The 27,468-nt window shown below is 38.9% G+C and overlaps 1 protein-coding gene and 2 long non-coding RNA genes across 5 annotated transcripts in view; 1 reads left to right on the top strand and 2 right to left on the bottom strand.

Annotated features, from left to right (window-relative positions):
- Nucleotides 1–26,049, bottom strand: LOC122234863. Its single transcript, XR_006212807.1, has 3 exons — nt 25,914–26,049; nt 10,168–10,354; nt 1–454 (listed from the first exon to the last, which is right to left on the bottom strand). It is a non-coding gene; the product is annotated as an uncharacterized LOC122234863 (long non-coding RNA).
- TRIM55 (tripartite motif containing 55) overlaps nt 1–27,468 on the top strand; it is a 44,143-nt gene extending 16,675 nt beyond the window's left edge. The window contains exons 5-11 of one of the 3 annotated variants that reach the window (XM_007085018.3): nt 4,321–4,554; nt 4,900–4,922; nt 5,026–5,150; nt 6,425–6,684; nt 8,037–8,324; nt 9,631–9,718; nt 25,965–26,044. In XM_007085018.3, the coding sequence (XP_007085080.1) occupies nt 4,321–4,554; nt 4,900–4,922; nt 5,026–5,150; nt 6,425–6,684; nt 8,037–8,324; nt 9,631–9,718; nt 25,965–25,975 (1,029 nt within the window). In that variant the 3' untranslated portion in view covers nt 25,976–26,044. Of the gene's footprint in view, nt 1–4,320; nt 4,555–4,899; nt 4,923–5,025; nt 5,151–6,424; nt 6,685–8,036; nt 8,325–9,630; nt 9,719–25,964 lie in introns of all 3 variants that reach the window. The other 2 variants (XM_007085017.3, XM_007085020.3) reach the window with 2 other exon arrangements.
- Nucleotides 19,341–23,008, bottom strand: LOC122234864. Its single transcript, XR_006212808.1, has 3 exons — nt 22,951–23,008; nt 20,982–21,057; nt 19,341–19,410 (listed from the first exon to the last, which is right to left on the bottom strand). It is a non-coding gene; the product is annotated as an uncharacterized LOC122234864 (long non-coding RNA).

Below are 27,468 nucleotides of genomic sequence, written 5' to 3' on the forward strand. Positions count from 1 at the left end.
TTTTACTGAAATAAGTAAAATAGAACATTAAAAGCAAAAAGAAATCTTTGAGGTGAGGAAGTTTTTGTAGAGAAGAGATAAAGACGGTTGCTATCACGCTTTTGCAGGTAACAGTCATCCTTTAAAGTGTGCTACCTGCAGACATTTTGATAATGCAGAAGTCCACGTTTTTCCCATTCCATTTTTCAGGTTACTGGAAAGTCACTGTTGAAAGCATTTCAGGTCCACATTTACAAAGGCACAATAGGTACTGAAATTCAGAGTAATCACTCACTAGTGAGCTGGCCTCTAAGAGCATATTTTTCTTTCATAGCATATACTTGTTCCCTAATTACCTCGGAGGGGGGAGTTGATAAGCTGAGGCGTTTGTTGTTAACTGACCTTCACAGCATTTTGAAGGTCTTGTAGTCCAGAAAGATGGAAGGGTGCCCACCTTAGTCTTCATGTATTGCTTCTACCTCAGAGAGAATAAAAAAAATAGAAGAATTTTAATTTCAGGGAATTATTTCTCATTTCAATCTGACATTAGGTTAACCTGAACATCTCAAGTTCATTTCTAAAAGTCTGTAAGTACTAGTTTCATAATTCCAAGAAAGACGCATACTTTCTCTATTTCAGAAACCTATTTGTCTGACTCTTAGCATATTTTGCACAGAATTATACTAAAGGCACATTAATAAAGAAAAAAAAGAAGTTAAGGTTTTTTTTAAATTAGAGATTAGAAAATATAATAATTTTTCTACCCTTCTTATGAACACTGGAAAACTACGGCAGGTTTTCAGATCTTCTAATGCCTGGTACATAGTAATTAGTGAATTTTGCTGAAAGAATGAACTAATGAATATAATTCTGAAACAATTGGAGTTTTCTCATCTTTAAAAACCTACTTACTACAGAGTAGATTTGTTAAAAGACATATATTCAGTTCACAGTACTTCACATAAAATTTTTTTCAAGTTACTTTCAAGTATTTCACAGCAAGGTGTGGTAGGAGTAACAATGACCCAGGAGTTCAAAGTCTTTGGCTATAGGCCAGGAACTAACAATAAATGGCAGAATGCCTTGAGAAAGTGATTTAACTCTGCTGGGTTTCAGTTTCCACATGAGTGAAATGATTGGTTTGGAGCAGGTTACTTCTGATATTCCATGCAGCTTCAAAGTTCCACAATTAAATAATTCAAATCAAGGAAAATTGGCTTCAGCACTTCTTTGTTTGAGAGACCTGGGAAGTATGGATCCCCCTACTTCTCTGCCAAGTTGACCCCTCCCTCAAATCAAGGAAAATTGGATCTAAATTTAATAAGCACTGATATAGTACCTATAATATGTCATGTAATATTATAAGTGCTTTATACAGTATGTAGTCATATAATAATAATAATAATAATCAAGCACATGCCATGCATAGGATAGAATTTTCTATACTGTAAATAAGTAAATAATAGATGCTATTAAAATGATAGATTCAATATAGTACAAATCAATAGAAAACCAGAATGTAAATAAAATAATACTTGGAATTGAAAATAATGTATAAATAAAGTGGCTATTTCACTTAAACCACTAAATCAAACACTAGCCATGACACATGACATCAGTCTCATAAATAATTTGGCTTAGAAGAAAACGTTTGAGAAACAAAGACATTGTACCAGTATCACATCTTAATACTCAGTATATATGTTTCAAGTGCACAATTCATAAGCTAGAAACCATCATATGTTTGCAGTAAACAGTAGAGCTTCTGAATGTCAAAGAGACATATTTCAGGAATGCAGTGGGCTCAAGTTTGCCTGTAAGCTTAGAACAGAAAGCAGTCCAGTGAAAGAAAGTTTGATTGGGAAGCTACTAATTGGCTTCAGTTCTGAGGCCTCGTAATAGTCCAGATCTCATGCTAAAGGGCTGGAAATAGACACAAATTTGGCAAGCCCAGCAATTTCCATGTCTGGACATGCTGTATGGACCCTAGTACTATTACTTTGACAACTGCCAAGGCGCTCCATGGATTTTCATCCCCTCCTCCAACCTCCTCTGTTCCTGCTCTTCCTTTAGTCAGGCATTACTTCCACTAAGAAGCTTTTCCTGAGCCACCCACCCACCCCAGCTCCCTTTGAATGGCCCCCATCCACATACTTCTATAAAACCTGGTATAAAACTCTAAGATATTTAAATTATTCAGCATACTAGGTTATTATTGTATTATTGGCCCATAGTCTTTCTCATTCAGTGAACCTGAGCTCCTTAAGAACAGGAATTATGCTTTAGTTCATTGTTGGGTCCCCAGAACCTTGCATAGTGCTTGACACAAATGACATGCTTAAGAACCGATTGCTAAATGAATGAATGGATGCGGGATGATAGCATTAACCAGTAATTACTATTAAAGTGGTTAGAATCATTGGATCTCCATCATGCTTTATTATTGGTCAGAAAATGTGATGAGAATTGTGTTCCAAAGGAGGCAGTGGAGTGAGGGGTGTTATTTCTTGTTAATTTGTGGAATATCTTCATAATCAACAATTTGCTTTAGGTTATCCACTTTTTCCCTTACTCTGAGAATAGTAGAAAAATTGTGGAGAAATGAAACACATTTTTAAAAACACAGTTTTAAAAAACCTGTTCAACAATATATACTGAACATCTATTGTCCGAAGTGGTATGTGTCCCAGAGAGACTTAGATTCTATCCTTAAAGAGACTATACTTCAGATATTTAAGAAACTCATGTGAAAGAAGAAAGTGATACTTGACATCTAAGAGACCAATGTTTACTAAAATGAAAGAACATGTAATAAGGGTTACACAAAGTTCAGAGATGTCAAATCAATTGGCTGCATTCCCAAGAAGCCCCCACCAGACAGGAAAGCTATGTTGGATCATCAGGTCTCAAAACTTGCTGTTAGCTATAAAGTTCCTGGACACAGAGATGGTCAGGTCCAATGATACTGGCATGTATACATAACAAGCTTACTGGAACTTGAAAAAGCAAAAGGACAATGACCAGGCCATCTGGAAAGTTAATGATGTTTTAAACATGGACTCAGAGAGAAGGGAGCTAGATGGTACTGGAGGTGCTTCTGGCACACAATGCAAATGCACAAGTTTGAATTCCCATACAGCCTTTCTCTCCAGGAATCAAAGACCAGAACCCATATTTCTCTGTCTTAGACAGTATTGGATAAATAGAGGACCAGGTGAATACAGGTGTATGGCATAAGTGGTAACTATTATGGGATTTCAGAAGAATTAAAAGACGGCATTCAGTCGTTGAGATCAAAGACAGTTTTATGGAAGAAGTGGTATTTCAACCATGTCTTTAAGATTACTTAGAGTTTGCAACTATGAATTGGGAAAGAACATTCTATACAGAGGGATGATGATGAGCAAAGAAAGTAAGTGGTTCGTTTTTGCTGGACACAGGGTATGTGATGGAGAACAGTGCAATGTTATGAAGGAAAGTTGGAACCAGGTCATGGAGAAGCTGGAAAGCCAGTTATGAAGTTTAAATATTATTCTCTGGACAATGATTAGTCAGAGAAAAACACTATTCCCCAGACAAATGTACTCCAGGAAAATGAATTTGTTTGTAGTGTATGAGTTTGCTTGAAGGAGGGAATTCCAGATGCAGAGGCTGGTGGGAAGCTTCCGAACCTCCAAGGGAAGATTGAAACTAGAACAGCAGCAGTATAAGTGGAGCAGAGAGAGACTGAAGGGTACAAATCAGGAAGTACCATAGTTTTTCCTTATACACATACATATACACACACTCACTCTAAAGCAAAATATAAGCCTTAAGCTATATAACCTATATATATATATATATATATATATATATATATTAAAAAAACTGTTTTAATTTCTATGAAATTCCCCATTTACATAGAACATATTGAAAATTCATTGGTCCATTTAGTCAATTTGGTTGATTTTAGATTGTCTGAGTATCAAAGTGAGATTTTCAAAACATCAGCACAATGGGAATCTATACCCAAAGGACAACTTCAAGGAAAAGAAAAAATATACTGTATAAGTAAATTTATCTCCCAAAGTATCCAGGTGATTTTTAAAAAATATTTATTTATTTTTGAGAGAGAGAAGGGTGGGCAGAGAAAAAGGGAGAGAGAGAATCCCAAGCAGGCTCCATGCTATCAGCACAGAGCCTAACAAAAGGGCTCGAACTCATGAACCATGAGATCATGACCTGAGCCAAAATCAAGAGGCAGTTGCTTAACCGACTGAGCCACCAAGGCACCCCAAGGTGATTTCTCCAAATAGGCACTCTTTTAAACACTTTCTAACATGAGCTAACTTCAACTAACAGGAATGCTGCAAAAAACAGAAACAGGAACTTTGTGAGAAGTTTGATTACCTGTATGGTATCCTGGAGGAAAGGAAGAATGAAATGACCCAAGTCATTACCCGAACCCAAGAGGAGAAACTGGAACGTGTCCGTGCTCTGATCAAAAAGTATTCTGATCACTTGGAAAATGTGTCAAAGTTGGTTGAATCAGGAATCCAGTTCATGGATGAGCCAGAAATGGCAGTGTTTCTGCAGGTAAGTATTCTTTCAGTACCTGATGGAACTAACCAAGAAGGTGGGTGCTAGAGAAGTAGTTGTCATCATATTTTTGTTATTTTATGCACACAGCATTTTGATTTATTTTACCAACTAAACTATAAGCTCATTATGTGTTCATGTCTCCATCTGTTTAAACAATTTCATAAGCATATATTTAAGGGACCATGACATCGCTTAAATATAAGAGGGTTCCGGTATAAAACAGCAGTTATTCATGGCATTTAGAAACTAAGCTCTGAGATTTTCAGAGTCAGCGGAGGAAAGAATAAAGTCTTTGATGAAAAGAATTTAAGTAGGTCTGTCTTTTGTTTGCTTTCACAGAATGCCAAAACCCTGTTACAAAAGTAAGTAATTTTCATTTTATGGAAAAATGCATACTTTTCATTTTTACCCAAGGCTATCAAATGTTAAACGGTGACAAAAAGTGGCAACTTGTCTTTGTTGCAGAATTTCTGAGGCATCGAAGGCATTTCAGATGGAGAAAATAGAACATGGTTATGAGAACATGAACCACTTCACAGTCAACCTCAATAGAGAAGAAAAAATAATACGCGAAATTGATTTTTACAGAGGTTTGTTATTCTTGTGACCATTTGGCCAAAGTTGCAGGTGTGTGAAAGCTGCAGATGGATTCAGCAGGAGAGAAGGGGGATTCAGAATCACCTCCAGAATGGATGTCGACAATTACACAAGGATCATAATCCAATGTGAAACTCCGTTTCATTACAGATTCATAGAGTTGGTTGACAGTGTTTATTTGGCTTTGCACATCACAGTGCCTATTATAATGCCATTACTGGGCATTTGACTCTGGGTAGTCAAATACTTAATAATTGATGGTGATGATGATGTCTCAACATCAACCCTACACAGGGTATTGACTACAATGATGTGAAGTGTCATGAAGTGCAAGGTTAAGGATGAGATAAAAACAAAATGTAGATGACATTTGGATAGATATTGTAGCACATCCACTTAATCAAACATCAGAGGGCAAGAATAGTAATGAGTCATAGAATAAAAAAACATCTGGAAATAAAACTGGCTCTATGTGACCAGCTATATTTCATGAGTTATAAATGCACCCCTACCATGTGGTCCAGAGACCCTCCTGGAAATTTGTCCTCATGAAGTAATTAAAAAGAGGAAAATAACCTTGGAGCTGATCAAAACTTTGATTGTCTTGATTCATCCTAGCCTATCTAGGTCACAAGACTCCTTGGCTAGACCTCTAATAATGCCATGAAGCTGTATTAGTGTGTACAGATGTAACTTCAGAAGCAAATCTTCAAGATGAATCTTCCTAAAATAATTACTTAATATTGTCTCTCCTTAATATTGCCTGAGGGAATATTAAGATCAATGTGTTAGGAAAAGACTCATGGCATAAACTGTGGCAAAAGTCAGCATTCACCGAACAGAGGAGGTAAGGGAGTAAAAGAAGGCAAGGGTAATGTATGTGTTCTGAGATAGGGAAGAGAGTTGCATTTCCATTTAATTTGGCAGAGATACATTAGTGACAATCCCAGTCCTCCAGGAGCTTGCAGATGTGACAGAGCATGATATACATGTGACCAGGCTCTGCACAGTGGTACTGAAGATGCACTTTGTACTGGAGAGGGAAACAAGGAGGATGGTGATGATTGGGCCCATCATCACATTTCTCCTGCCCACATTTAACTAGAAGCACAAACCCCAGCATGACATACTTGGGCCACAGTCCAGTATCTGATGGAGAAGAGTTCCCTAGCCCTGACCTTAATCTGGGCTGGAAGTACTGGCCATTAATTGATATCATAGCTGCAGTGGTAGTTATAATGATTTTAAAAACACGTTACCTTACCAGAAGATGAAGATGAAGAAGAAGAAGAAGAAGGAGAAGAAGAAGGAGGAGGAGGAGAAGGAGAAGAAGAAAGAGAGCAAGTAGAAGTGGAAGAGGTAGAAAATGTTCGAACAGAGTCATCAGGAGAGGATGAAAGTCCAGAGAAAGCCTCGGAGCCCTCTCAGCTGGCCTCAGAGCTCCAGGCTGCCCCAGGGGCGCTTCCAGATTCCTCCCCGGAGCCACCTCCGGCCCTCCCACCTGCCACAGATGCCCCAGGGACACAGGTAATTGTTCACAAATGCCTTCCTACAGGATTCACAGGTGTGTCCTTGCTGAATAGGCTAAACAATTTATTCTGCCTTAAGAGAAAGGTCCTACAAGTCCAGACATTTGTATCTGGAAGACCAAAGAATTCAGCACAGGCAGTGTCAGGGAGAAAAGTCCTCTAGATGATTCAACAGGTTTGGTGTTATTATAACTGGTTGGCAAGACCTAGTTTAACATGATTTTCCCACTAGAATCTGAGGCAATCTTTGGAAATTGTGTGTGCATGGGGGTGGGGTATGTGTATAACATGTTACTTCACAGCCATGTCACGCAGATTGGGTCTGCTCTGGATACAGATATGGAGTACAGGGTAATAAATAATCTAAGGTGAGAAATAAAAATGAATGTCCCTTCAGAACTTTGAATTTTCTGTAGATAAAAAAGGAAGTAAACAGAGAAGCCATGTTAGTTTATGTCCCTATCACCTACCCTGAAATATAACCATATCTTTCATTAAGTGGGCAAACAAATGCCATCTAGTTTTCTATGTATCTGTCATTTGATGAGATTATGTGTTAATAGAATTGTTTTAAAATTTTCTTAGGAGATAACTCATCCCAAATTCTGTATCTGATTGGCTGACTCTTAGCTTCTAAGATGTCACTGTCCAGTTTTCAAGTCTTTGTGCTGACTTCATGGCACCTTCAGCAGAGAGGTCTCAACCTATGGAGTTTGTGGACAATGTAGATTCATCAAAAAGGAATCCTGGTTTTGCACCTGCTTTCAAAATGGATTGAGATTATCTATAGAAACAAAACCTCAGAGGGGAAATTCTGAATTATAGAATTATATTCTATGCTCTGTCTCCATAGGAAACCAGGCTGAAATACTGTTAATGGTTCCTAGAATCTTGAAATCAAATTGCACTGAATTTGAAAGAGGTGTGGTAACTTAACAAGACTTGGATTTGATCAATAAGACCAATTTGGGATTTTAGGAAAGAGGTTTGGGGAGCCCACCAAGAATGTCAAAAAATTAATTGTGGCCAATAATTTGACCTTTCTCCTATATCTGATATTTTATAAGCAACCTTCATTTTAGTCGTCCACTGTCTGTCTGCCCAGGCTGCCATCTAGGGAAGGACAAGCCCAGAAAAGAGAAGGCACATGCAGGTGCCCAGAGAGAGGAGTGCTATCATCTTTCCTTCCCTTAGCACTTGCAGAGGGTGGGATGAACTAAAACATGCGCTAAATCAGACACTGCACAGAGAGCTCACAGTTTTCAAACCCAAAGGGAACTAAAATCAACTGCATTTTCTTCTTCTTCTTCTTTTTTTTTTTTACTTTTGAATTTATCTGTCCTGATTAAGGGGGAGGTTGTGCCCACTGGCTCTCAGCAGACCACAGAGTCTGAAACTCCAGTCCCTGCAGCAACGGACACTGCGGATCCCTTGTTTTACCCTAGTTGGTATAAAGGCCAAACCCGGAAAGCCACCACCAACCCACCTTCCACCCCAGGGAGCGAAGGTCTGGGACACATAGGGCCTCCTGGTTCTGAGGATTCGAATGTGCAGAAGGCAGAAGTGGCAGAAGCTGCAGCCAGTGAGAGGGCAGCAGTGAGTGGTAAGGAAACTAGTTCACCAGCAGCTACTTCTCAGGTTAGTGTTGATGCTCTTGTGTCTGAATGCTTCCCCCTGCCATCTAGCGTCGTGCTGGAATCACAGCAAGAAAGAAGGGCCTCCAAAGGGGCAGAAAGAAACCATGGCCTTGGGAAAAACACAGAAACAACTCATTCCCCAATTTTGGCTTGTTTTTAAGCCTTGTAAAACAAAACAGAAAAAAAAATTGACTTCAATCTACCCATACGTGGTGACCTCACACCTGGTTCCCCAGGGAGGTGGTCCACGCAAGCCTGGCCCTTAAGCATGCAGTTTAAAGCTGCTTTGTCTGCAGTGACTGGTTTCCCTTCTCAAAGGCCACTTGCCCTTGCTCAGCCTTTTGTGTCCTCCTTGGGCTTCTAAACACTAATCACCTGCTTTTGTGTCATTCCCAGCAACCCTGAAGGAGCACGTTTGAACTGAGTTCTAAGTCTGCTCTGGAAAATAACCTCTGGTTAATTCATGGATTCTGGGAGTGCATTGGCTATGGCTAGACAAAGATAGTCTTGCTTGATTAAACCAGTGCTTCCTAAACATGTGCTGCTAGGAGCAGAAAAGCACAGGTTTTCCTACTTTTGGGGTTTTAAGGGTCACTTAATACTTTTTTTTTAAATATAATATACTTTGAAGGCCATGTCTTTTTCCTATAAGGAGTTAAGAAACTCCTAATGTTTGCATGGCTCAAAGATTCCACAGAAGAAATATTCTACAATTTCTTTACAAGGAAGGATGCTCATGGTTGCTCCATACCCATGAACATTCTTAAATGATGTGTGGATGTGAGTGTTGCTCAGACAAGGGATGTGAAAGAAATACTCTGTTTCCATGCTCCTGGGTCATCAGGTGATTATGAACAACAAACAGCATTTTTCAAAAATCAGAAAATTACTCATTGTCTTGACTATCTGCTCAAGTAAACCTTAATTTCATGAGATAATAAAAGGAAATTATGTTTGGAAAACTAAAAGTAACATGCTTTTGGGTCATATATTTATTTTCACAAATGAAAAATGACAAAAAATAATTGGTATGAGGAAACATCTTGAGGTAGTTTTTAGGTTAAAAAATGGAGTATAATGTTTTCTAGAAAATTTATGGGAATTTTATTTCTAGAAAGTTAATTAACTTTCTTATCTATTTAGTGGAAGTTGAGTCAGGAAGAGCTGTTTTCTGAAAACCGTATGAAATAACCCATAATAGGAGCATATAATAGGGCTCCAAACCAAAATGCAAAATCCATCTAAATGATGTTGAAAAATATTATTTGTGATAATATCAGTGAAGCTTTCTTCTTGTTTTCTCACAGGAGTTAGCAATCTGCCTAGCACTTTTGGCTTTTCTTATACTTCACTACATCTGGCGTCAGATTCAGTGCTTGATTTTTACTTTAATGGGTAGGAAATATTTTCTTTTCCGTTAACTAACATCTCATATAGTTTCTTCCATAATGTCCCTACTCTATAGGCTCAGAGATAAATTTCTCCCCAACTTTGAGGTTCAGCCATCTAAAAATTTGAACCAAGTTCTAGATAATAGTCATGGCTTCAAACTCTCTACAATGTAATCATCTCAAGGTGACTTCCGGAGGGGTAATTGCTCCATTATCTAAACCTGCATGGAGGGGCAAATCCTGACTCAGAATAGAGACTCAGTGGGCAATTATTCAGTAATCCAGTATAAGTGGACCCTCCAAAATGGCCATTAGGACAGGCCAGTTTCAAAAGTTGTCAATAATGCCATGAGGATTCACGGCTTTTAAAGTAGAGGGAGGCCCAGCAAAGGACTTGTTCAGGAATATTCAGGGTTTCCACAGATTAAGAGAAACTGCATTTCACTTGCTTACATCAGAGGCACCCAGGAGGCAGCCAGATGACTCCTGTCAAAGATACATAGGAAATTCTTGGCACTGGTGGGAATGTGGGCCAGGTGACTTCTCAGTCTCTTTGAAACCTCTACAGTCTTTCCTGAGAGAGATCTCTGAAAGATATCCTGGGTGCAGCAACATCAAGGGGATTTCAGCCAGGTCAGATCTGAATGAATAAAAAGCAGAAGGAGCAATGTTCATCTACCAGACACAAGGAATGAGAACCAAAGAAGAGTCATAAAGCCAACACCCTTTATTTTTGAGACACCTTTCTCAAAGTCAAGCATTTTCTTAATTACTGTTATAAGATTTGCTTAGGGATGGACATCTTACTCTTTTAATAGCCTTTTGAATATTATCAGCTTAACAATATTTAAAGATTCAAACCTCACATACTTTTGAGTAAATGACCCTGCTGGACCTGATGCCCAGCTCCCTGTGCCTGTAGCTCAAAAGCAATTCAGGGTGACTGGTACTGAAAGCCCTCAGCTATTTCTGGCTCATTGACTTTTTCCTGCGTTGACATTGACTCTTCTGGAAGCTCCCATCATAGCTCCTTTCTGCCTCATTAGCTGTCTGTTCAGCAATGACAGTAGGATCTCCATGGGTCTCTGTCATGTCTGCAACTATGTGTGAGTAGGATCTGCCCCAATGTCTAATAGCCAGACACCTTGTACCCTAGAATGTTCCTAGTGTCTTTATAGTCTGCTCATTATTTGCAGTGAAGAGCAGTGGGTAGAAGTATTGGCCATGGACTCAGTGGGGCAAATGGAGAGAGAGAAAACTCCATATTTTATTGGAATATCCTGAATAATTGTGGATCTGAATAATTGTCTGAAGAGTTCAGTTTACATTCTGAGAATTCAGGTTTGGGGCTTTGTTGCCATACATTTTGTAATGCGTCTCAGAGGCTACAGGGGGACAGTCATGCTTCTCGTCTGCCATCCACTGAGCCCATGTTGTGCACCTTCACATTCACATGCCTGCAAGATAAGGGTGAGGCAGATGGGAGAGCAGTGGAGTAGAGTGATTGACATTCAGTACTGCAAAGAATATGGACAGGTTGATAGAGATCTCACCATAGTATCAGATATTGCTGGCCTCTGTGAATTTTTTGCCGGCCTGATTTACTTTCAACACCTCAGAATCCAACTCACTAGACTAGTATGTGTTCAATGCAAAGTTAGCTTATTGGAATTTCACACTTTATCATTAGTCATTTCCTGGACACTTAGGATGCGATACAAAAGTTCTTGATTTCACCGATGGTCTCAACTTTCTTTATTATGTCAGGAAATAATGTTGCCTTAGAATCTCAGAAGCATCTCAGGCCCACTTGCTGATTTGTAAACTCACTTCAGTCACCTTCAAACTTTTAAGAAGGCAAATGTTCTGTTCCCACATGCTTTCTTCATAGCCATCCACATAGCGAAACCTGCCCTTGCTTTTGCTGCCTGTGATTTCTGATACCATATAATCTCTACTTTATCCTGTTTATTTTAATGTTTATTTATTTTTGAGAGACAGAGAGACAGAGCATTAGAGGGGAAGGGGCAGGGAGAGAGGGAGACACAGAACCTGAAGCAGGCTCTGAGCTCTGAGCTGTCAGCACAGAGCCCAATGCAGGGCACAAACCCACGAACCGCGAGATCACGACCTGAGCTGAAGTCGGACGCTCAACTCACCGAACCACCCAGGCACCCACTACTTTATCCTGTTTACCTTCTCTCTTCACCTAATCATATAGGCAGATTATGTGTTAGAAACTGGTCACGGCAAAAACTAGACATCAGCAGTCTCCACCAGTGGCGAACTGGGATTTTGCTTTTTGTTGGATCAGAGGAGCACTGTTGTCTTCCCTGCCTTCATTCTTGAAAAAAAAATTTTTTTTTTCTCAACAAGGTTTGGGTTCAGCCTTGTGGAAAAACTGAATCTCACAGAAGAGAGATTCATCTGCAGGATGCACTTTGAGCCCTGTTAACATCAGATTTCTCCCAGGAACCCCTGTGAAAGAGGTCACAGGTCACGTTGTGCAAAGCCCCTGTGCATGAACTACAAAATTGCCCTCTAAGTCTCCACCTTTCTAGGCTGTACGCTCCATCAATGCAAAGAGAGTTTGGGGGAAATAACATTTGATCTACTTCATGTGTTAATTTTTAAATTTATTTTGAAAAAGTGACATCCCACCCTAGTCAATCTTAGACAGCAGGGCAATAATAAGGTGGGAAGAAAGCAGGTCAGCTGTCCTTGGAAAGCAGTCTCTGTGAGCCTCATCTCCCAGGCATGCTTTGTTGTGGCCATTTCTGGGTCCAATCTGCTTCCCTCCATTGCCCTTCCTCTTCCTACACAACTTTCATGCAAATTACACCCGGGTGTTAACACAAGGACCACTCCCATCATCGATACCCATGGACAATTAAGTATTTTATCGGGAATACATGTGGCAGTGTGATTTTTCTAGAAGTGGGAGCAGCAACAGTGAAAGATACCCCCTGTTCCCCTTCCTCCCTTCCTAATGAGGGTTAGCAGCCTTGTGTGGAAGAATTTGTCCAAGCTGTTTAATGGGAGCTGTTCAGGGCACAAGACTTTCCAGAGAAATGTCTTCCTATTTGGTGGATTAACATGGCGGCTGCCTCAATCAAGGTCACAGGACCTCCCATTCCCCCCCCCCCCCTCACATCCCAGTGAGAGTCACTTGCTTTGGAGATAGGGACTTTTACATTAAAATCTCTATGATTTCTGTCTCTATAGAGAACCACAACTCATATATTTCACCAGACTCTGAAGTTACAATTATAAGAGAACCTAAAAGTTTTACTATATTATAACTATTTGTTTTTTTAAGAATAGAATATCTACTTTTCACATTCCGTTTCTCAAGCCTGAAAACAGACAAACAAGTTGGGTACAAATTCTGCTAAGTGTCGGGCACTGGAAAGATCAATGAAGTTAAAGTTAGTAAAAAGGACTTAGGTTCCCATCCTGCTGCTTCTCTGCACTGACTCTGGGCATTTACTTTTATTTACTTTCATCTTCCCACTGAGAAAAGGAAGCAACTACTCAATGAAAAGATACATCTATTTACACATTAGAGAGTGAGAAATTTAGTACTGAGAACTTTATAAATTATTTCAGGATGTTTTCATTGGGAGGGTTATGGGCTCAGGCCTGACACAAACCATGCTGAGTGACAATAATAACAAGTTCTCAGTGAAATAGCCCAGTGCATTTCTCAAAATATGTCTTGCCTTGAAGCTCTTATATAAACGTCCATTTCCCAAACTGTTTTCTAAATCTCTTCCTAGGCACCCCTTTGGCTGAATGTTTCCACAGCTGCACTTATCCCCTTCGATGTCGTAAACTCCATAAAATCTATGATGGTTCAACTCTGAAGTCCATCTAAAGGCACTTACAGCCCTCACTGCCCAGTATAGCAAATTATTAGGATATACAGGAAGTAACAGAATAGTACATGTATGAAGAGATGGAAGATACGTGGTTTAAAAATTTACTGATTTTAAGTGTTACCACAGTACAATCGCTTTTGACAAATATGTAGCCTTAGATAGCCACTACCACATTAAGATGTAGAATATTTCCATCTCTCCCCAAAGTGCCCTCATATACCTTTGCAGTTAATCCCCTCCCTGCATCCCAGTTGGTAACTGTGTCAATCTTTTACTTGGTAGCCATTCTAATGGATATATATGGTACATAGTTTTAATTTGCCATTTTCCCAATGACTAATGATGCTTAGCATCTTTTCATGTGCTTCTAAGTCATTTTAATATTTTCTTTGATGAAGTATTTGCCCACTTTCTTTGGGTTGCTTATCTTATTAGAGAGTTGTAGAAGTTCTTTATGTTATTTTGCATAAAACTCCCTTATCAGACATGTTTTGCAAATATTTTCTCCCAGTCTATGGCTTGCCTTTTCATGTTCTTAAGTGTATTTTGAAGAACAAACATTTTTAGTTTTGATAAAGTTCAATTTTTCATTTTCCCCTTTATGCTTTGTGTTTTAAGAAATCTTTGTTTAACTCAAAAACCACAAGGATTTTCTCTCACATTTTCTTCTAGAATTTTTATAGTTTCAGCTCTTAGGTCTAAGATAATTTTAAGTTAATTTTTGTATTGTGAGATAAGGATCAAGGTTTTGGATCTTGTTTGCTTATTTTCTATATAGATATTTGTTTATTCCAGCACTATTTATTAAAAAAGGCTATCTTTTCTCCCCAGTGAACTACCTTGATGATTCATAGAAATTCAAATGACCATATATGCTCAGTTCTACTTGTAGACCATCTGTTTTGAACCATTAATCTGTATCTTCGTCTCTCTACCAATACCACACTGTCTTGATTATTATAGCTTTATAGAAGTCTCTAAATCGGGTAATGTAAGGGGTGCCTGGGTGGCTCAGTCTGTTAAGTGTCCAACTTCAGCTCAGGTCATGATCTCGCAGTTTGTGAGTTTGAGCTCTATGCTGACAGCTCAGAGCCTGGAGCCTGCTTCAATTCTGTGTCTCCCTCTCTCTGCTCCTCTCCTCCTTGCATACTCTCTCTCTCTCTCAAAAATAAATAAACAAAAAAAAAATTAAATCAGGTAATGTAAGTTCTCTGCTTTATTGGTTTTATTTGGCTTTATTGGTTTTCCCTACTTTTTTTAAAATCTATTTTCTATTTCATTCATTTCTGCTCTTTATTATTTTCACCCTTATGCTTACTTTCGATTTGATTTTCTCTTCTCTTCCTAGTTTCTTAGGGTGAAAACTTAAGTTATTGATTTGAAATCTTTCTTATTTTCTAATACAAGCATTTAATGCTATAAATTTTCTTCTAATCACTGTTTTAGCTGCATCTCACAAGATCGATATGTTGTATTTTCATTTAATTCAAAATATTTTCTAATTTACCTTGGGATTTGTTCTTTGACCCATGAGTTATTTAGATGAGTAGTGTTTATTTTCTAGACATTTGGAGATTTTTCCAGACATCCTTCTGTTTGATTTCTGGTTTGATACTGTTGTGTAGAGACAATACTCTTTATATGATCTCAGTCCTTTTAAATTTAAGATTTAAATTTAAGAAGCTTAAGGTTTTATGGCCCAGAATATGATCTATCTTGGTGAATGTTCCAAGTGCACTTCTGAAAACATAGTATTTGTTTAGATGAATGTTCTATAAAGGTCAATTAGGTCAGTTGATCAAGTCTCTGATATCCTTATTGATTTTCTGTTGACTTGTTTCATCAATTACTGAGAGAGGAAGTTTGAGGTCTCTGATTATAACTGTGGGTTTGTCTATTTACCGTTGCAATTCTATCACTTTTGCCTCATGCATTTTGAAGTTTTGTTTAGGTTTATTCACATTTAGCATTGTTACATTTTCTTAAAGAATATATCCCAAGATAAGCGTTAAACAAAACAAAATCCTTTTCTATCTCGTGTGTGTGTGTGTGTGTATGTACCTGCTTTAATGGGTATAAAGAAGGTCCTTATACACATGTACTATCTTTTAAAGTAGCTTAGCAAAGTTAGAAGGCAGGTGGGGAGAGCCTGGAGGAGAAAGGTGTTGATAATCTTTAAGATGTTCCAAGTGTCTGGCAATGGGGAAGGCCTCATAGCCCAAAACCAACAATCCTGTCTCCCCTTCCTCACCTAGCCATGCCCGGGGCCAAGCATAGCAAGAGCTGAGATAGCTGAGGTACCTAATGATTTTAAGTGACTAAGCTGAGCTTAATGATTCAATGACTAGTCGTCACTGGTCTGTGGTCCCCTATTTTTAGTTCTGATATAAATTGCTCTATAAGCTAATGTCTCTGTATATTTTCATGACACACTTATGCCCTAATTCACTCCTTATCTTACCTAAACCAGATTTTACAGAACTGCAGAGGCCACCCTGTCATGGGCCAAGGACTTCCAGCACCAAGCTGTCTTCTTGCTAAGAAGTCCAAGATTCCCAAGCCAAGTGTTAACAAGCAGGTGTACATGGTACAAGGGTTTCCAGATTCTTCCTATCTAGAGTATCATGAGCTCAGACACAGAACATCAGAACCACATTGGCCCCCTACACATTTGAGCTCTTCACTTGAAAATAGCAAAAGGGATGTGTGGAAGTCAAGGCCAGTGGGAAAGTGTCACCAAGGAACACCAGCCCATACCATCTTAGTTCCCAACCCAGGCACTATAAATGTTGTCCTATGAGGTTACAAAGGTGCTCCCAGAGGAAAATTAAAAAAAAAAACATTTCATGAGAGAGAGAGAGAATGGGGGAGGGGAAAGGAAGGAAGAAAGGAAAGAGAAAGAAGAGGAGAGGAAAGGAGAGGAGAGAAAAAAAAGGAAAGGAAAGGAAAGGAAAGGAAAAGAAATGGAGAGAAAGGAGAAAAATAGGAAAGGAGAGAAGGAAGGAAGAAAGAGAGAAGAGTGAAGAAAAAAAAATCTATGGTTTAAATGGTTAAAAAGACAGGCAGCGACTAGCAAAGAGTCTTTTCCCTTCTTGAAGGGTTTATTTCCTAGGTTCTCAGAAACCAATACATGTGTCCCCCGATTTGAGACCTTATCAAATTTCTCATCATCCCAAAATTCAGTCTCCTTGAAAATATTCATATTTTCCTAAACCAGGATGAACACTAGGCTAGAGTTCCAAAGAAAAGCAGCCAGGTGGAGCCCTGGGTCTCCATAGGTATCACAGGCCAAAAGATAAAATCATTTTCACACAAATGACCTCTGAGATCAAACCATTCATCCTGATTTCAGGGGCAAGCTCTACTTGCCGCTTGAGACTGAGAGGTGAGAGATGTTGGAGGCTAAAGGGCTGAAAAGCTGCTTTTCTGAGTGAGATTAATCTCACAAAGTATTATAGAGCATTTTTAAAAATAAAGCAGGAGACTAAGAACATGATTTCCCATGAGTGTGACTATAGGTCCTGTATTCTTTGAAATGATCTATTTAATTTTCCAAAACAAACTGAAATGAATGAAAATTTAACTATGTTCTCTCAATTTAATTGAGGGATTCAAGGTGTCAAATTATTTTCAAACAGAAATCCCTGCTGAGAGTGACTGCTTGTGTTTTACAAATTAGGAGATTCGAGCTTACAAATCGCTGATATACCAGTGCCCTGACTGTGCTGGAATTTAAGCTTGGTAAAAATAGAAAATTAATCAGTGCTCAGGACTGGCCTACATTTACCCCATAACACTATCCAGGACTTAATAAACCTGGCAATTATAAGAAGTTATGATAATAAAATGCAGTCATTTTACATAAAAAAAAAACTATAGGAGAGAGCAAGCTATAGGAGAGACCATTACATAAACATTATTAATGCTTTTTCATTTGTATCCTACAACCGCAATTCTTTCTCTGGCTTTTTTTTTTTTTTTTTTTTTTCCTGTTGGGAAAGTGACATTCTAATCACTGTCAATTTGGGGGCTTTTCTAGACGGACAAAAAAACCCCAAACAAACCCTACACTAAAACTGTAGGCTGTATTTCTCAGGATCAAATAGCATCCTTAGTAAAGGTTACTTTAATAGGAAGCTAAAATGGATGTATCCATTTTAAAGAGGGAAATATAATATAAATTGTTTGTGAGGGGTGTAATGAATTCATCCCCCCTGGCAACCTGTACCTGCAGCTCCACAATTCCATGAAAACAGTCACGCAGGCACCAGGGAGAGCTCTCTGGGGGAGTTGTTAGGACACAGCTAGTTGAGTTTTGCTTCCTGTGTTTGAAAACTGTTTATTATTCGGATTTAACCTTAAGACCCTTGTTAGTGTTGTACATCCTGTGGATTTTTTCTGTCTTTATTTACATATCTCAGTGGATTCCATGAAAAATGTCTTTTCCCCCAGTGCAACCCACAAAGCAGGGAATTCATCCACCATCGTTAATGCATCTGAAAAACCAATGCCGCGTGGCAAGACGGTAACCAATGTGTGTACATGACTCTATCATTTAGTCTTTCACAGAGGTCCTCTCAGTAATACCTCAGGACAGTCTTGTAAAGTAGGAATTGTTAAACTTGAGCATTTTACAGTGGAGGACCACAGAAGAGGAGTGACTTGCTCAAGGTCACAGAGCAGCTGGAGCTTAGGGCCCAGTGATCCGCTGCCCTCAGCCATGGCACAGAGTGCGCGTGTGCAGTATACTGTTCGCCAAGCCCGCATCTAGGAAACGTGAGTGAATCCCCACTTTACCCGGGGTGATTGATGACTGAGGCAAAAATAGTGTGACGAAGGGCTCCCCTGCTTTGATTGACCACTCTTGGCGCATCGGCACAGCCTCACGGGGCAGAGAGGACATGTCTAGGCCTCCACTGCTTGCAGGACTGTGGCTGACCCTTGCAGTGACAGCACTCCCGTCCCTTAGTTGCACCTGTGCTACTGCTGGCTCTGTCTGACTTCCAAGGGTGGAGCTGGCCCCTCCCTTGAGTCTCACATGCTCAACAGCGCTAGCTTTGTTCTTTGGATTTGTAGTCATTTATATTAATAACCCTCAGCTCTCTCATTAGAGTTACTTTGAGCAAGTTCCTCAACCTTCGTGAGCCTGAGATTTCTCGTCCATAAATTGGGCATAATAATACTATCAACCTCCCATTGCTCTTGAAGACAGCCTGTTTGGCCTATTTATCTAACACAAGGCAGGAATTAATGATCTAACCAGCAGCTCTTTGTAATTCAGTTCTGTCAGAAAGGGTGAGAACACACACTCTATATTGAACACATAATCGGCAGGTCCATATCTGAGAAGAATGCTGGCTTTAAGTTTGTGCCAGGCTGTGATACCAATGTTTTAGCTTCTTCCTGCTCCCCACCCCATCCATTGACCTCATCAATGCCTAAACCATGTTTCAAAACACACCAAACAGTATACACCATGAATCTGACTCTGGGTTAAGAAAAAGCGAGTGAGGTTAATTTCTTCTTGTTTCTTAGGCCTGAGGAAATTACTCTGGTTTCTGGTCTTACCTCAGCAAAAAGGAAGCAGTGAGTGACAATGAAGCCCCCAAATCAATTCCCTCCCCCCATTTCTTTACTTAGTGTATACAGTGGCAGACTCCCAACAACAACAACAAAACGCTTTTCAGTGGGTGTTTTCTTTCTAACCTCTTTTCTTCTTCCTCTAGCACTCATGGAGAGTGTGCTATATTTACACAGCTCTGTGCTTCCTCATGTATCCCAGTTGCTCCATCACGAAGCAGAAATGTCTGTATTCCTGTGAAAGAAATGCCCACAATGGAAGACCTGCCCAGCAGAACTTCCAGGGCTTAGACCCTCAGCTGGGAATTACAGACCATGCCTCACTTATTCTTCAGACACTGCTGCCTGGCTCAGGCTTTTGGTTGCATTCTCTTTTCCAGGCTGGAATCCATAATGCTTAAGCTATCCAAGGGCCTGTGGTTCAGGAATGCTTTGTAGGGGGCAGGCCAGTGCTTGAGTTTAGTCTTTCTGAATAAGGTTTCTAAGCATGACCTCAGCAATCCTATTCACACCTGTTTCTAGCATCTGGCTTTGAGCCTCTAACCTAGCCTAGCAGGTTCAGGGTAGAGACAGGGTGGTTGCCCATTCAGCAGCCTCAGGTCTAGTTTTACCCCTTCTATCCACATTCCTTTAAGGCAAATGAGTTTAATTATAAATGTGCAAGCGTCTTCTTGAATTGGCCAAGAAAGACTGGCATTTAACACGTAGTAATAACCAGATCCTTCTGTCAGGTGGAATTTGTGATTGGCATTCATAGTGGCAGAGAGCAAATGGAGCCCAAGTGTGGAGGCCTGGACACAAATGTCCTCACTGCCCCCAATATCATTTCAATGGACCGGCATAGCGGCTCCCATGTCCACCACAGTGATCCCTCAGGATAAGACATGGACATTTCCATGCTATGTGTGGCAGGGGTGTACATGAAGCCATCATCATCCATTAATGTCTTAGCTGTAATTCAGTTTATCAGATAAATTACTATCACCTGGATAAGCTGAGGAACTGGAACACAGGCAGGTAAATGATAACGGATCAGGATCATGGATGGAGTAGAGAATGATCATTTGGGGAAAGGCAGATGCTGGCACCTCATGGAACCCCTGGGGAAGCTTAGAGGAGGCCTGAGGGCATTGGTTACTGGTCAAAGAGCTCACTCTTTTACTTTAGGCCAGCTAAAAAAATATTTTCCCTCCTAAACGTGGCTACCCAGACTTGTGCCAGAGTGAATATCAGGAAAGCATCTGTTTAGTTTTGTTCAGTCAGTGAATCATGTGGTGCAGGATGCATTTAGTAGAGGGGGCTGCTAGTATTGCCCCCACACCAAAATAAGAGCATGTTCACGAAACTGCACCCAGTTATATCCCTATGCTAAGTGCCCAAGGACACATCTGGCTTCAACTGAGCACTAAAGGCAGTTTCATGCTTTAATTGTCAAGAATCTTGCCAAAAGAAGCATGTTGGCTTAAAAAAAAAATCATTACATTTAGCATAAAAATCAAGCCAAAGACCCCATTGATCATTTCTCTCTTTTCTTTGACACTTTCCTACTAAAAACTAGCCTACCCTTTGGTTAACAGCAACAAGATTGTGTGCCCATAGAGACCAAAAAGGTAACATTAATGAAAAAGCAAGCCAGGTAAAAGAAAAATGTTAATAAAAGCATAAATACAAGCTATAGTTTGCTTTCCTCTTAATTCTGAGCATAGTAACTATAAATGAAAAATGGCCACCGAAACCAGCCTTGCAGCAGAGGAGGGAAAATGGAGTGGTGGGCATGATGGAAATCAGGAGATAGAGGGAGCATACCCAATTTGTAGGGACAGGGCTGCTCATCTCTCCATGTAGGTTCTGGATTGCTACATTTCTTCTTTGTCAAGAGAACCTGCAAATCCAGATTTTAATGTGAAGTCTCCTATTTTTTTTAATTTTTAATTTAAAACTCACATAACATAAAAATTACCATCCTAACCATTTGTAAGCATACAATTCAAGTGTTCAGTATATTCACATTGCTATGCAACCAATCTCCAGAATTTTTTCATCTTGCAAAACTTAAACTCTTGTACCCATTAAAAACAACTCCCCATTGCCCCCCTTCCCCCAGCCCCTGGCAACCTCCATTCTACTTTCTGTTCTCATGAATTTGACTACTCTAGATACTTCTTATATTCTGTAAGTGGAATCACAAAGAATTTGTTGTTTTGTGACTGGCTTATTTCACTTAGCATAATGTCCTCAAGGTTCATCCATGTTGTACCATGTGTCAGAATTTCCTTCCTTTCTAAAGCTGAATAATATTCTATTAAATGCAAATGCCACATTTTGTTTATCCATTCACCCACTGATGAACACATGGGTTGCTTCCTTCCATCTCTTGGCCATTGTGAATATTGCTTCTATGAACATAGGTATGCAAATATCTGTGTGTCTCTGCTTTCAACTCTTTTGGGTGTATTCCCCAAAGTGGAAGAATTGCTGGATCATATGGTAATCCTATGTTTAATTTTTTGAGGGACTGTCACACTGTTTTCCACAGCAGCTGTACCATTTTACATTCCTACCAACGGTGCACAAGAGCTTCTATTTCTCCACATCCTTGCTCCTGATTTTTTTAATGTTTATTTATTTATTTTGAGAGAGAGAGAGAGAGACAGAGAGAACGAACAAGCAGGGGAGGGACAGAGAGAGATGAACAGAGAGAATCCCAAGCAGGCTCTGTGCTGTCAGTGCATGGCCCGATATGGGACTTGAACTCACAAACTGTGAGATCATGACCTGAGCTGAAACCAAGAGTCAGATGCTTAATTGGCTGAGCCACCCAAGCACCCTTGGTCCTGATTTTTTAATGTTTGCAACTAATTGAAGTTTTTGTCAGAACACCACTCAGCCACACAGTTCAGACCAAGTAAACACTGTCCATAATCTGGAACTGTCCTGTGCACAAAGACAGATGTCTGCAAACCTCTGACAGAATGCATGTTCCTCAATCCCCATCAACAAGAAATGATTCTAGATGACCTAACTTGTCAGGGATGATGCCAGTACATTATGCAGTTCTTGGTGGAAGAACCTCTCATCTATGACCCTACTCATCTATGGAGTAAAACCCTCATACTATAATCTGACATTAATTTTTTTTTATCTCACAAAACATTTGGTAGTAACAGGGAAAAAATTCAAGATTCTGTTTCTGAGTAGGTTGGGTTCATGAATATCCAGCATTCTTAATCAAGTTCATCTAAGAAAAATAGTCTTTCCCTGAGCAAAGGTATGCCACTCCCTTCTATAGTCTTTTGTGGATCTTGACTAAATTGCATTTCATGGTTGAGACAGGGGAAAATGCTGCCTCCCTATTCCACTTCCTGCTTTTATTTTATGACTAAAACTCATTTCTCAAATTTATGACTAAAACTATGAGTATCAAACTCATAGTGATACGGCCCAGTGTTAAATGATGCTTGTAAGTTGGGTCACCTCAGGAAAATGTGTAATATTTAGAAATAATATAAGACTAATAATCATTTCTTCATCTTTTTATACATCTCAAAGTAAACTGAAGTGCAGGACATGCTCAAAAGCAGAGGGAAGTTCAGTGCTTGTCATTTTCTGTCCTTTGTTTGGCTTCAAAGAACATCTATATTCCTAAGAAATAGCATTTCCTGTATGGAGGAGAACCAGAATTTGGAAAACTATTTAAAGGAATACACATATACAATTACATTTGAGGAAGGCTATAGGAAAAACGTCTGCTTATGATTTAATAGGCTGTACTTACAGAAAGAAGGTTTCTAAATCTTTAATTCATTCTTCCTTTAGGAGAGAGCCATATATAGTGTTAGGCCACTTGGAGACACACAACAGGGTTATAGGTAATCATGATTACAATATGCCACAGGAATTAAATCCTATAAATAATATCCAATTCTGAAAAGATGAGCATTGCAAATATAATTGTCTTTCCTTACTGAGGGTCACTACTGCTGTGTATAGTTCCTCATAAGAAGTCCCAGGCAATTCTGCATGGTAGAGGAGGCTCTACTAATGTAAGAAAAAAGGAAGAAAGGAGGGAGGGAGGGAGGATGAGAGGAAGGAAGAAAGAAAGGGGGGGGAGTAAGGAAGGAAGGAAGGAAACACATTTTTAAAGCACTTAATGTAAGTGAGGTATGTACAAAGTGCTTTGGGTGTATTTATTTATTCAGTACTTACGACAGCCTTGTGAGATAGGGTCTCATTTCTGTTTTACAAAAGAAAACACTAAAGGCTTAGAGAGGTTGACTGACTTGTCCAAATCATACAGCTAGGAAGTGGTTAGTCTGGGAATCAAAACCAGGCTAAACCTCTTGGCACAGAACTTTGCTGAGATGGTTGGTGGGTCCTCAAGTTTACATAAACAAGACCGAGGGGATGGTATAATCATCTAAAAATACTCAGGATAAGTCTCTGCTTTTGGCACCCACTCTGACACTGGCCTTTCTTCTCTGATAGGTATCATCTGTCCATATTGTTTAGAGGAAAATCTACTAACTGCATGAAAACATGGGGATGTAAAAGCAACAAACAAAACTATGTGGTACCAAGTTTTGAAGGTTGTTAGGTAGTAACAGCTAGAACGGTTTAAATGGAAGATAGATTTTAATCTCAAGTACAGAAAAGTATAAAAATACATACAAATCCCAAAGCAGTACCAAATGGTTTGTTAGCTACCAGAAGTTTTGCAAAGATTATATCCCTCTACAGAAAATACCTTACCCAACTAGTTTTGCCCTTTAGATATTTCAGAACAGCTGTCATGGAAGATTCCTCTAGATTCAGGATTGCTTTCAAGGAAGAGGCTACAACATGAACACTGATGGTCTGTTTAGGCAAAATTCAGTATTCACACCTAAAGGATGCTTAGAAATCATCTGATCTTTTACAGAACAATTGATATGCCCAGATCATTTGGTTTGGGTTTTTGTTGTTGTTGTTGTTGTTGTTTTTTGTTGGTTTTGTTTTAGTTTGGTATGGGCTTTTTGTTTTTAGGATTAGAGTAAGGTGACTACGGTAGGGAAGAGAAGAGTTTGAGGTACGTAAATAGGCACAGAATTCTGTCTGGATGTTGTTTTTTCCACATCAAGTTGAAGGACACTGAGGTATCTAACCTATTACCAACAGAATCTAATAACATAATAGCAGCCTTTGTTCAATAGTCCAATTTCATTTGACGTGTCACCTATTCCTTCATGGAAAACTACATGCATAAGTTTTATTCTACTGTATCTAATATGATTTCATGGCCCTTTTAAACTTTCTTTTTTTTAAAAAAATGTTTATTTATTTTTGAGAGAGAGAGAGCAGGGAAAGGACAGAGAGTGGGGGGAGGGGAGGACAGAGGATCTGAAGCAGGCTCTGTACTAATAGCACAGAGTCCCATGTGGAGCTTGAACTCAGGAACCTTGAGATCCTGACCTGAGCCAAAGTTGGACACTTAACTGACTGAGCCACCCAGGCACCCCGGCCCTTTGAAACTTTCTATTGAGGAACAACATGGCAGTGGGAAGGATAATCTCAAGGACCTGGGACAAATTTATTAAACTTGAAACATTACCCCCAAACTTATATTTAGGGTAAAATCTGAGAAGGTGTAGGAAAAGTACTCATTTTTCACTCAAAACTATTTTAATGGCAACAAAACACTATACTTACCTAAGTTCTGCTTTGTCATGCCAGCTAGTGTCCATTCATGTAGCAGCTTCATAAAATCACTCAGGGCTTCGGAGTTGAATGCATGTGCCTACCTCATTGCTTTGAAATCAGTGGCATTCTAACCCAGTGGGATAATTTTACCAGTGAAGTCATCAGAATATATTAGCCCATCTTCAGTAGTTCTAGGAAGAACTGTGTTTGTCAGAGTACTTTTAAACGTACAGAGTTTGAGTTTATACATCATATTGCATTTCAGCAAGACTGCTTTATAATTGTTCCCCATTTCATTGTTATTTTTTAAGCTCAAAACAACAGAAATAAATTTCACCTACACGGTTAGATTGATCAATTACTTCAAAAATCACAGCTGTATCTGTCTGGTATCTATAAAAGATAGGTACCTTTTAAAGAGATGGCTATATAAAAAATAAAATTTTATGTTATTAGATTTTATTACCTAGAGAAAAAAGTCCTTTCATTCATGATTTGCTCAAAACTAAGTCTGCAGCATTGCAAAAATTATACTATTTACATATGTAATATACAGCACTGTATAAATTTACAGTATAAATAATTTGACTTACATATATTATGAAATGATTACCACCAAAAGTTTAGTTAACATCCATCATCTCATAGAGGTGCCAAAAAGAAAAAAAATGTTTTTTTCCTTTGTGGTTTTTTTTCCCTTGTGAGGAGAACTCTTAGGATCTACTCTCTTAACAACTTTCAAATATGTCATACAGCAGTGTTAACTATAGCCATCATGTTGTATGCTGCAGACATTTCTAAATCCAAATTCCTATTAGTTCAATGCCACTTTTACCTCGGTAAATTATGTATTAAGTGGACTTTAAAAAAAAAAAAAGAATTTCCCTCCACTGCATGCATTATTGCTGCCCCTTTTTGGATCATGAGCGTGAATTACTTTCAGGACTCTTGGCCATAGCCAAGAGGGCCTGAGCTTGCTTTCTATCCCTAATAATAATTATGTCCTATATAATAATAATTATTATTATCCTTTCTCCTAAGTAGAAAAGTGACTGGACGAACCCAAAAGGACTAGGCTCTTCTTCCTCTGATTCAGATTTTCTTCTATTGCAGACTGGATTTGAGGACCCTCCCCTCCAGGTACAGGCTGCAGCTTCGGGGAGTGGGAATGGAGCTGATTCTGAGCCAGCTCGCCACGTCTTCTCCTTTTCCTGGTTGAACTCCCTGAATGAATGATGTTCATTCCAACTGTTGCCCTCTGTCTGCCTGGCTGAGATGCACACCGGCAGCAGGGAACCTAGATGAAATTAATACAATGCAGGTGATGAAAGGGACCTCTGAACAGGATTTCTGCAAAAAACCAAACCAAAACAAAACAAAAACCCCTTTAATTCCAGATGACTTTCCAGAGGGAAAACAATTTTGAAAAACATAGTTGCTGAAAGCATTGGAAAAAAGAAACTTGACCTTATGAAAATCTTTTATTGTGTGGGAAACACTATAAAGAGTATGTAGGTGTGATACGTGTGCATGTGTCTGTAACAAGTGGCAAGTGTTGAAAAAGTATACACTACACTCTTGTCTCTAATAGGCATTGGCTTTTGTTATTATATCATAGTAGCTCTTATTCTTTCTTCTTTAACCGTGCAGTTGGTCAGTGAAATTCAGTGTTAATTCAGAAGTGACTGATTTATCAATATATGGACAAAAGGTAAATCATTGACCAAAGATATGAAACATTTTACAAAGGTTTCCTCATTTCCATAACAGATGTCACTCATATATCCAGAAATGTTCTTTAACTCTGGTGATATTTCCATAGTCCAGAAGGCTGAAGGCCTGGGACATTTCTTGTGACATTTTTCTAATCTTAGTTAGATGTGCAGATATCAAGCAATTAAATTGAAAAAGAATTTCCATCAGCAATTGTCTACTTTCCTTATGTATCTACTGAGGCACCAACCTGGTGAACTATAGAATAACTGCATGTATTTAAATATATGTACACATACAATACACATATAAAATACATGTATATTTAAATCATGCTTTATTTGTCCCACCACGATGCCTCTTTCAAAACATAAGTATAACTTTATTCTGTATGAACTCTTAAATAAATGCTTTTTTTAACAACTTAGTCTTATAATGACTTATTCAGTGTTTCATGTTATCTTATTAATACATCAGTCAAGTGTATTTAAGGGGTCCCACGGGAAGAAGCATCTACAGACATCCAAATTAATTTTGAAGTATTAAACATTCAATTGAATTTCTGTAAGTTGTAACTCAACTACCAAAGATAAATGCATTATAAAACTAGTTGGCTGCACCTGTTCCATTTTAGAAATGCTAGAGATAATTTGTATCCTTAAGAATTAAACTAAGATTGGTATAGACATAAATGAGAAGCGCACTTGTGAAGTTATTAAAGTCAAAATACTTTTTATATAAAAAGTTTCCCAAGTGCCATTTCACAGCATTATATTTAAGTGTAGAAACTATTGAGTTTCTCCTATTAGAAGTAGGCACTGGCAAATAGCATAGAAGTATATTTTATGGTGCTAATGTAGTAGCTTCATAAAGTGAGACTTTCTCATACCAAAAAAAAAAAAAA

Source organism: Panthera tigris, chromosome F2 (genome assembly GCF_018350195.1).
Source record: "Panthera tigris isolate Pti1 chromosome F2, P.tigris_Pti1_mat1.1, whole genome shotgun sequence".
Classification (NCBI taxonomy): domain Eukaryota; kingdom Metazoa; phylum Chordata; class Mammalia; order Carnivora; family Felidae; genus Panthera; species Panthera tigris.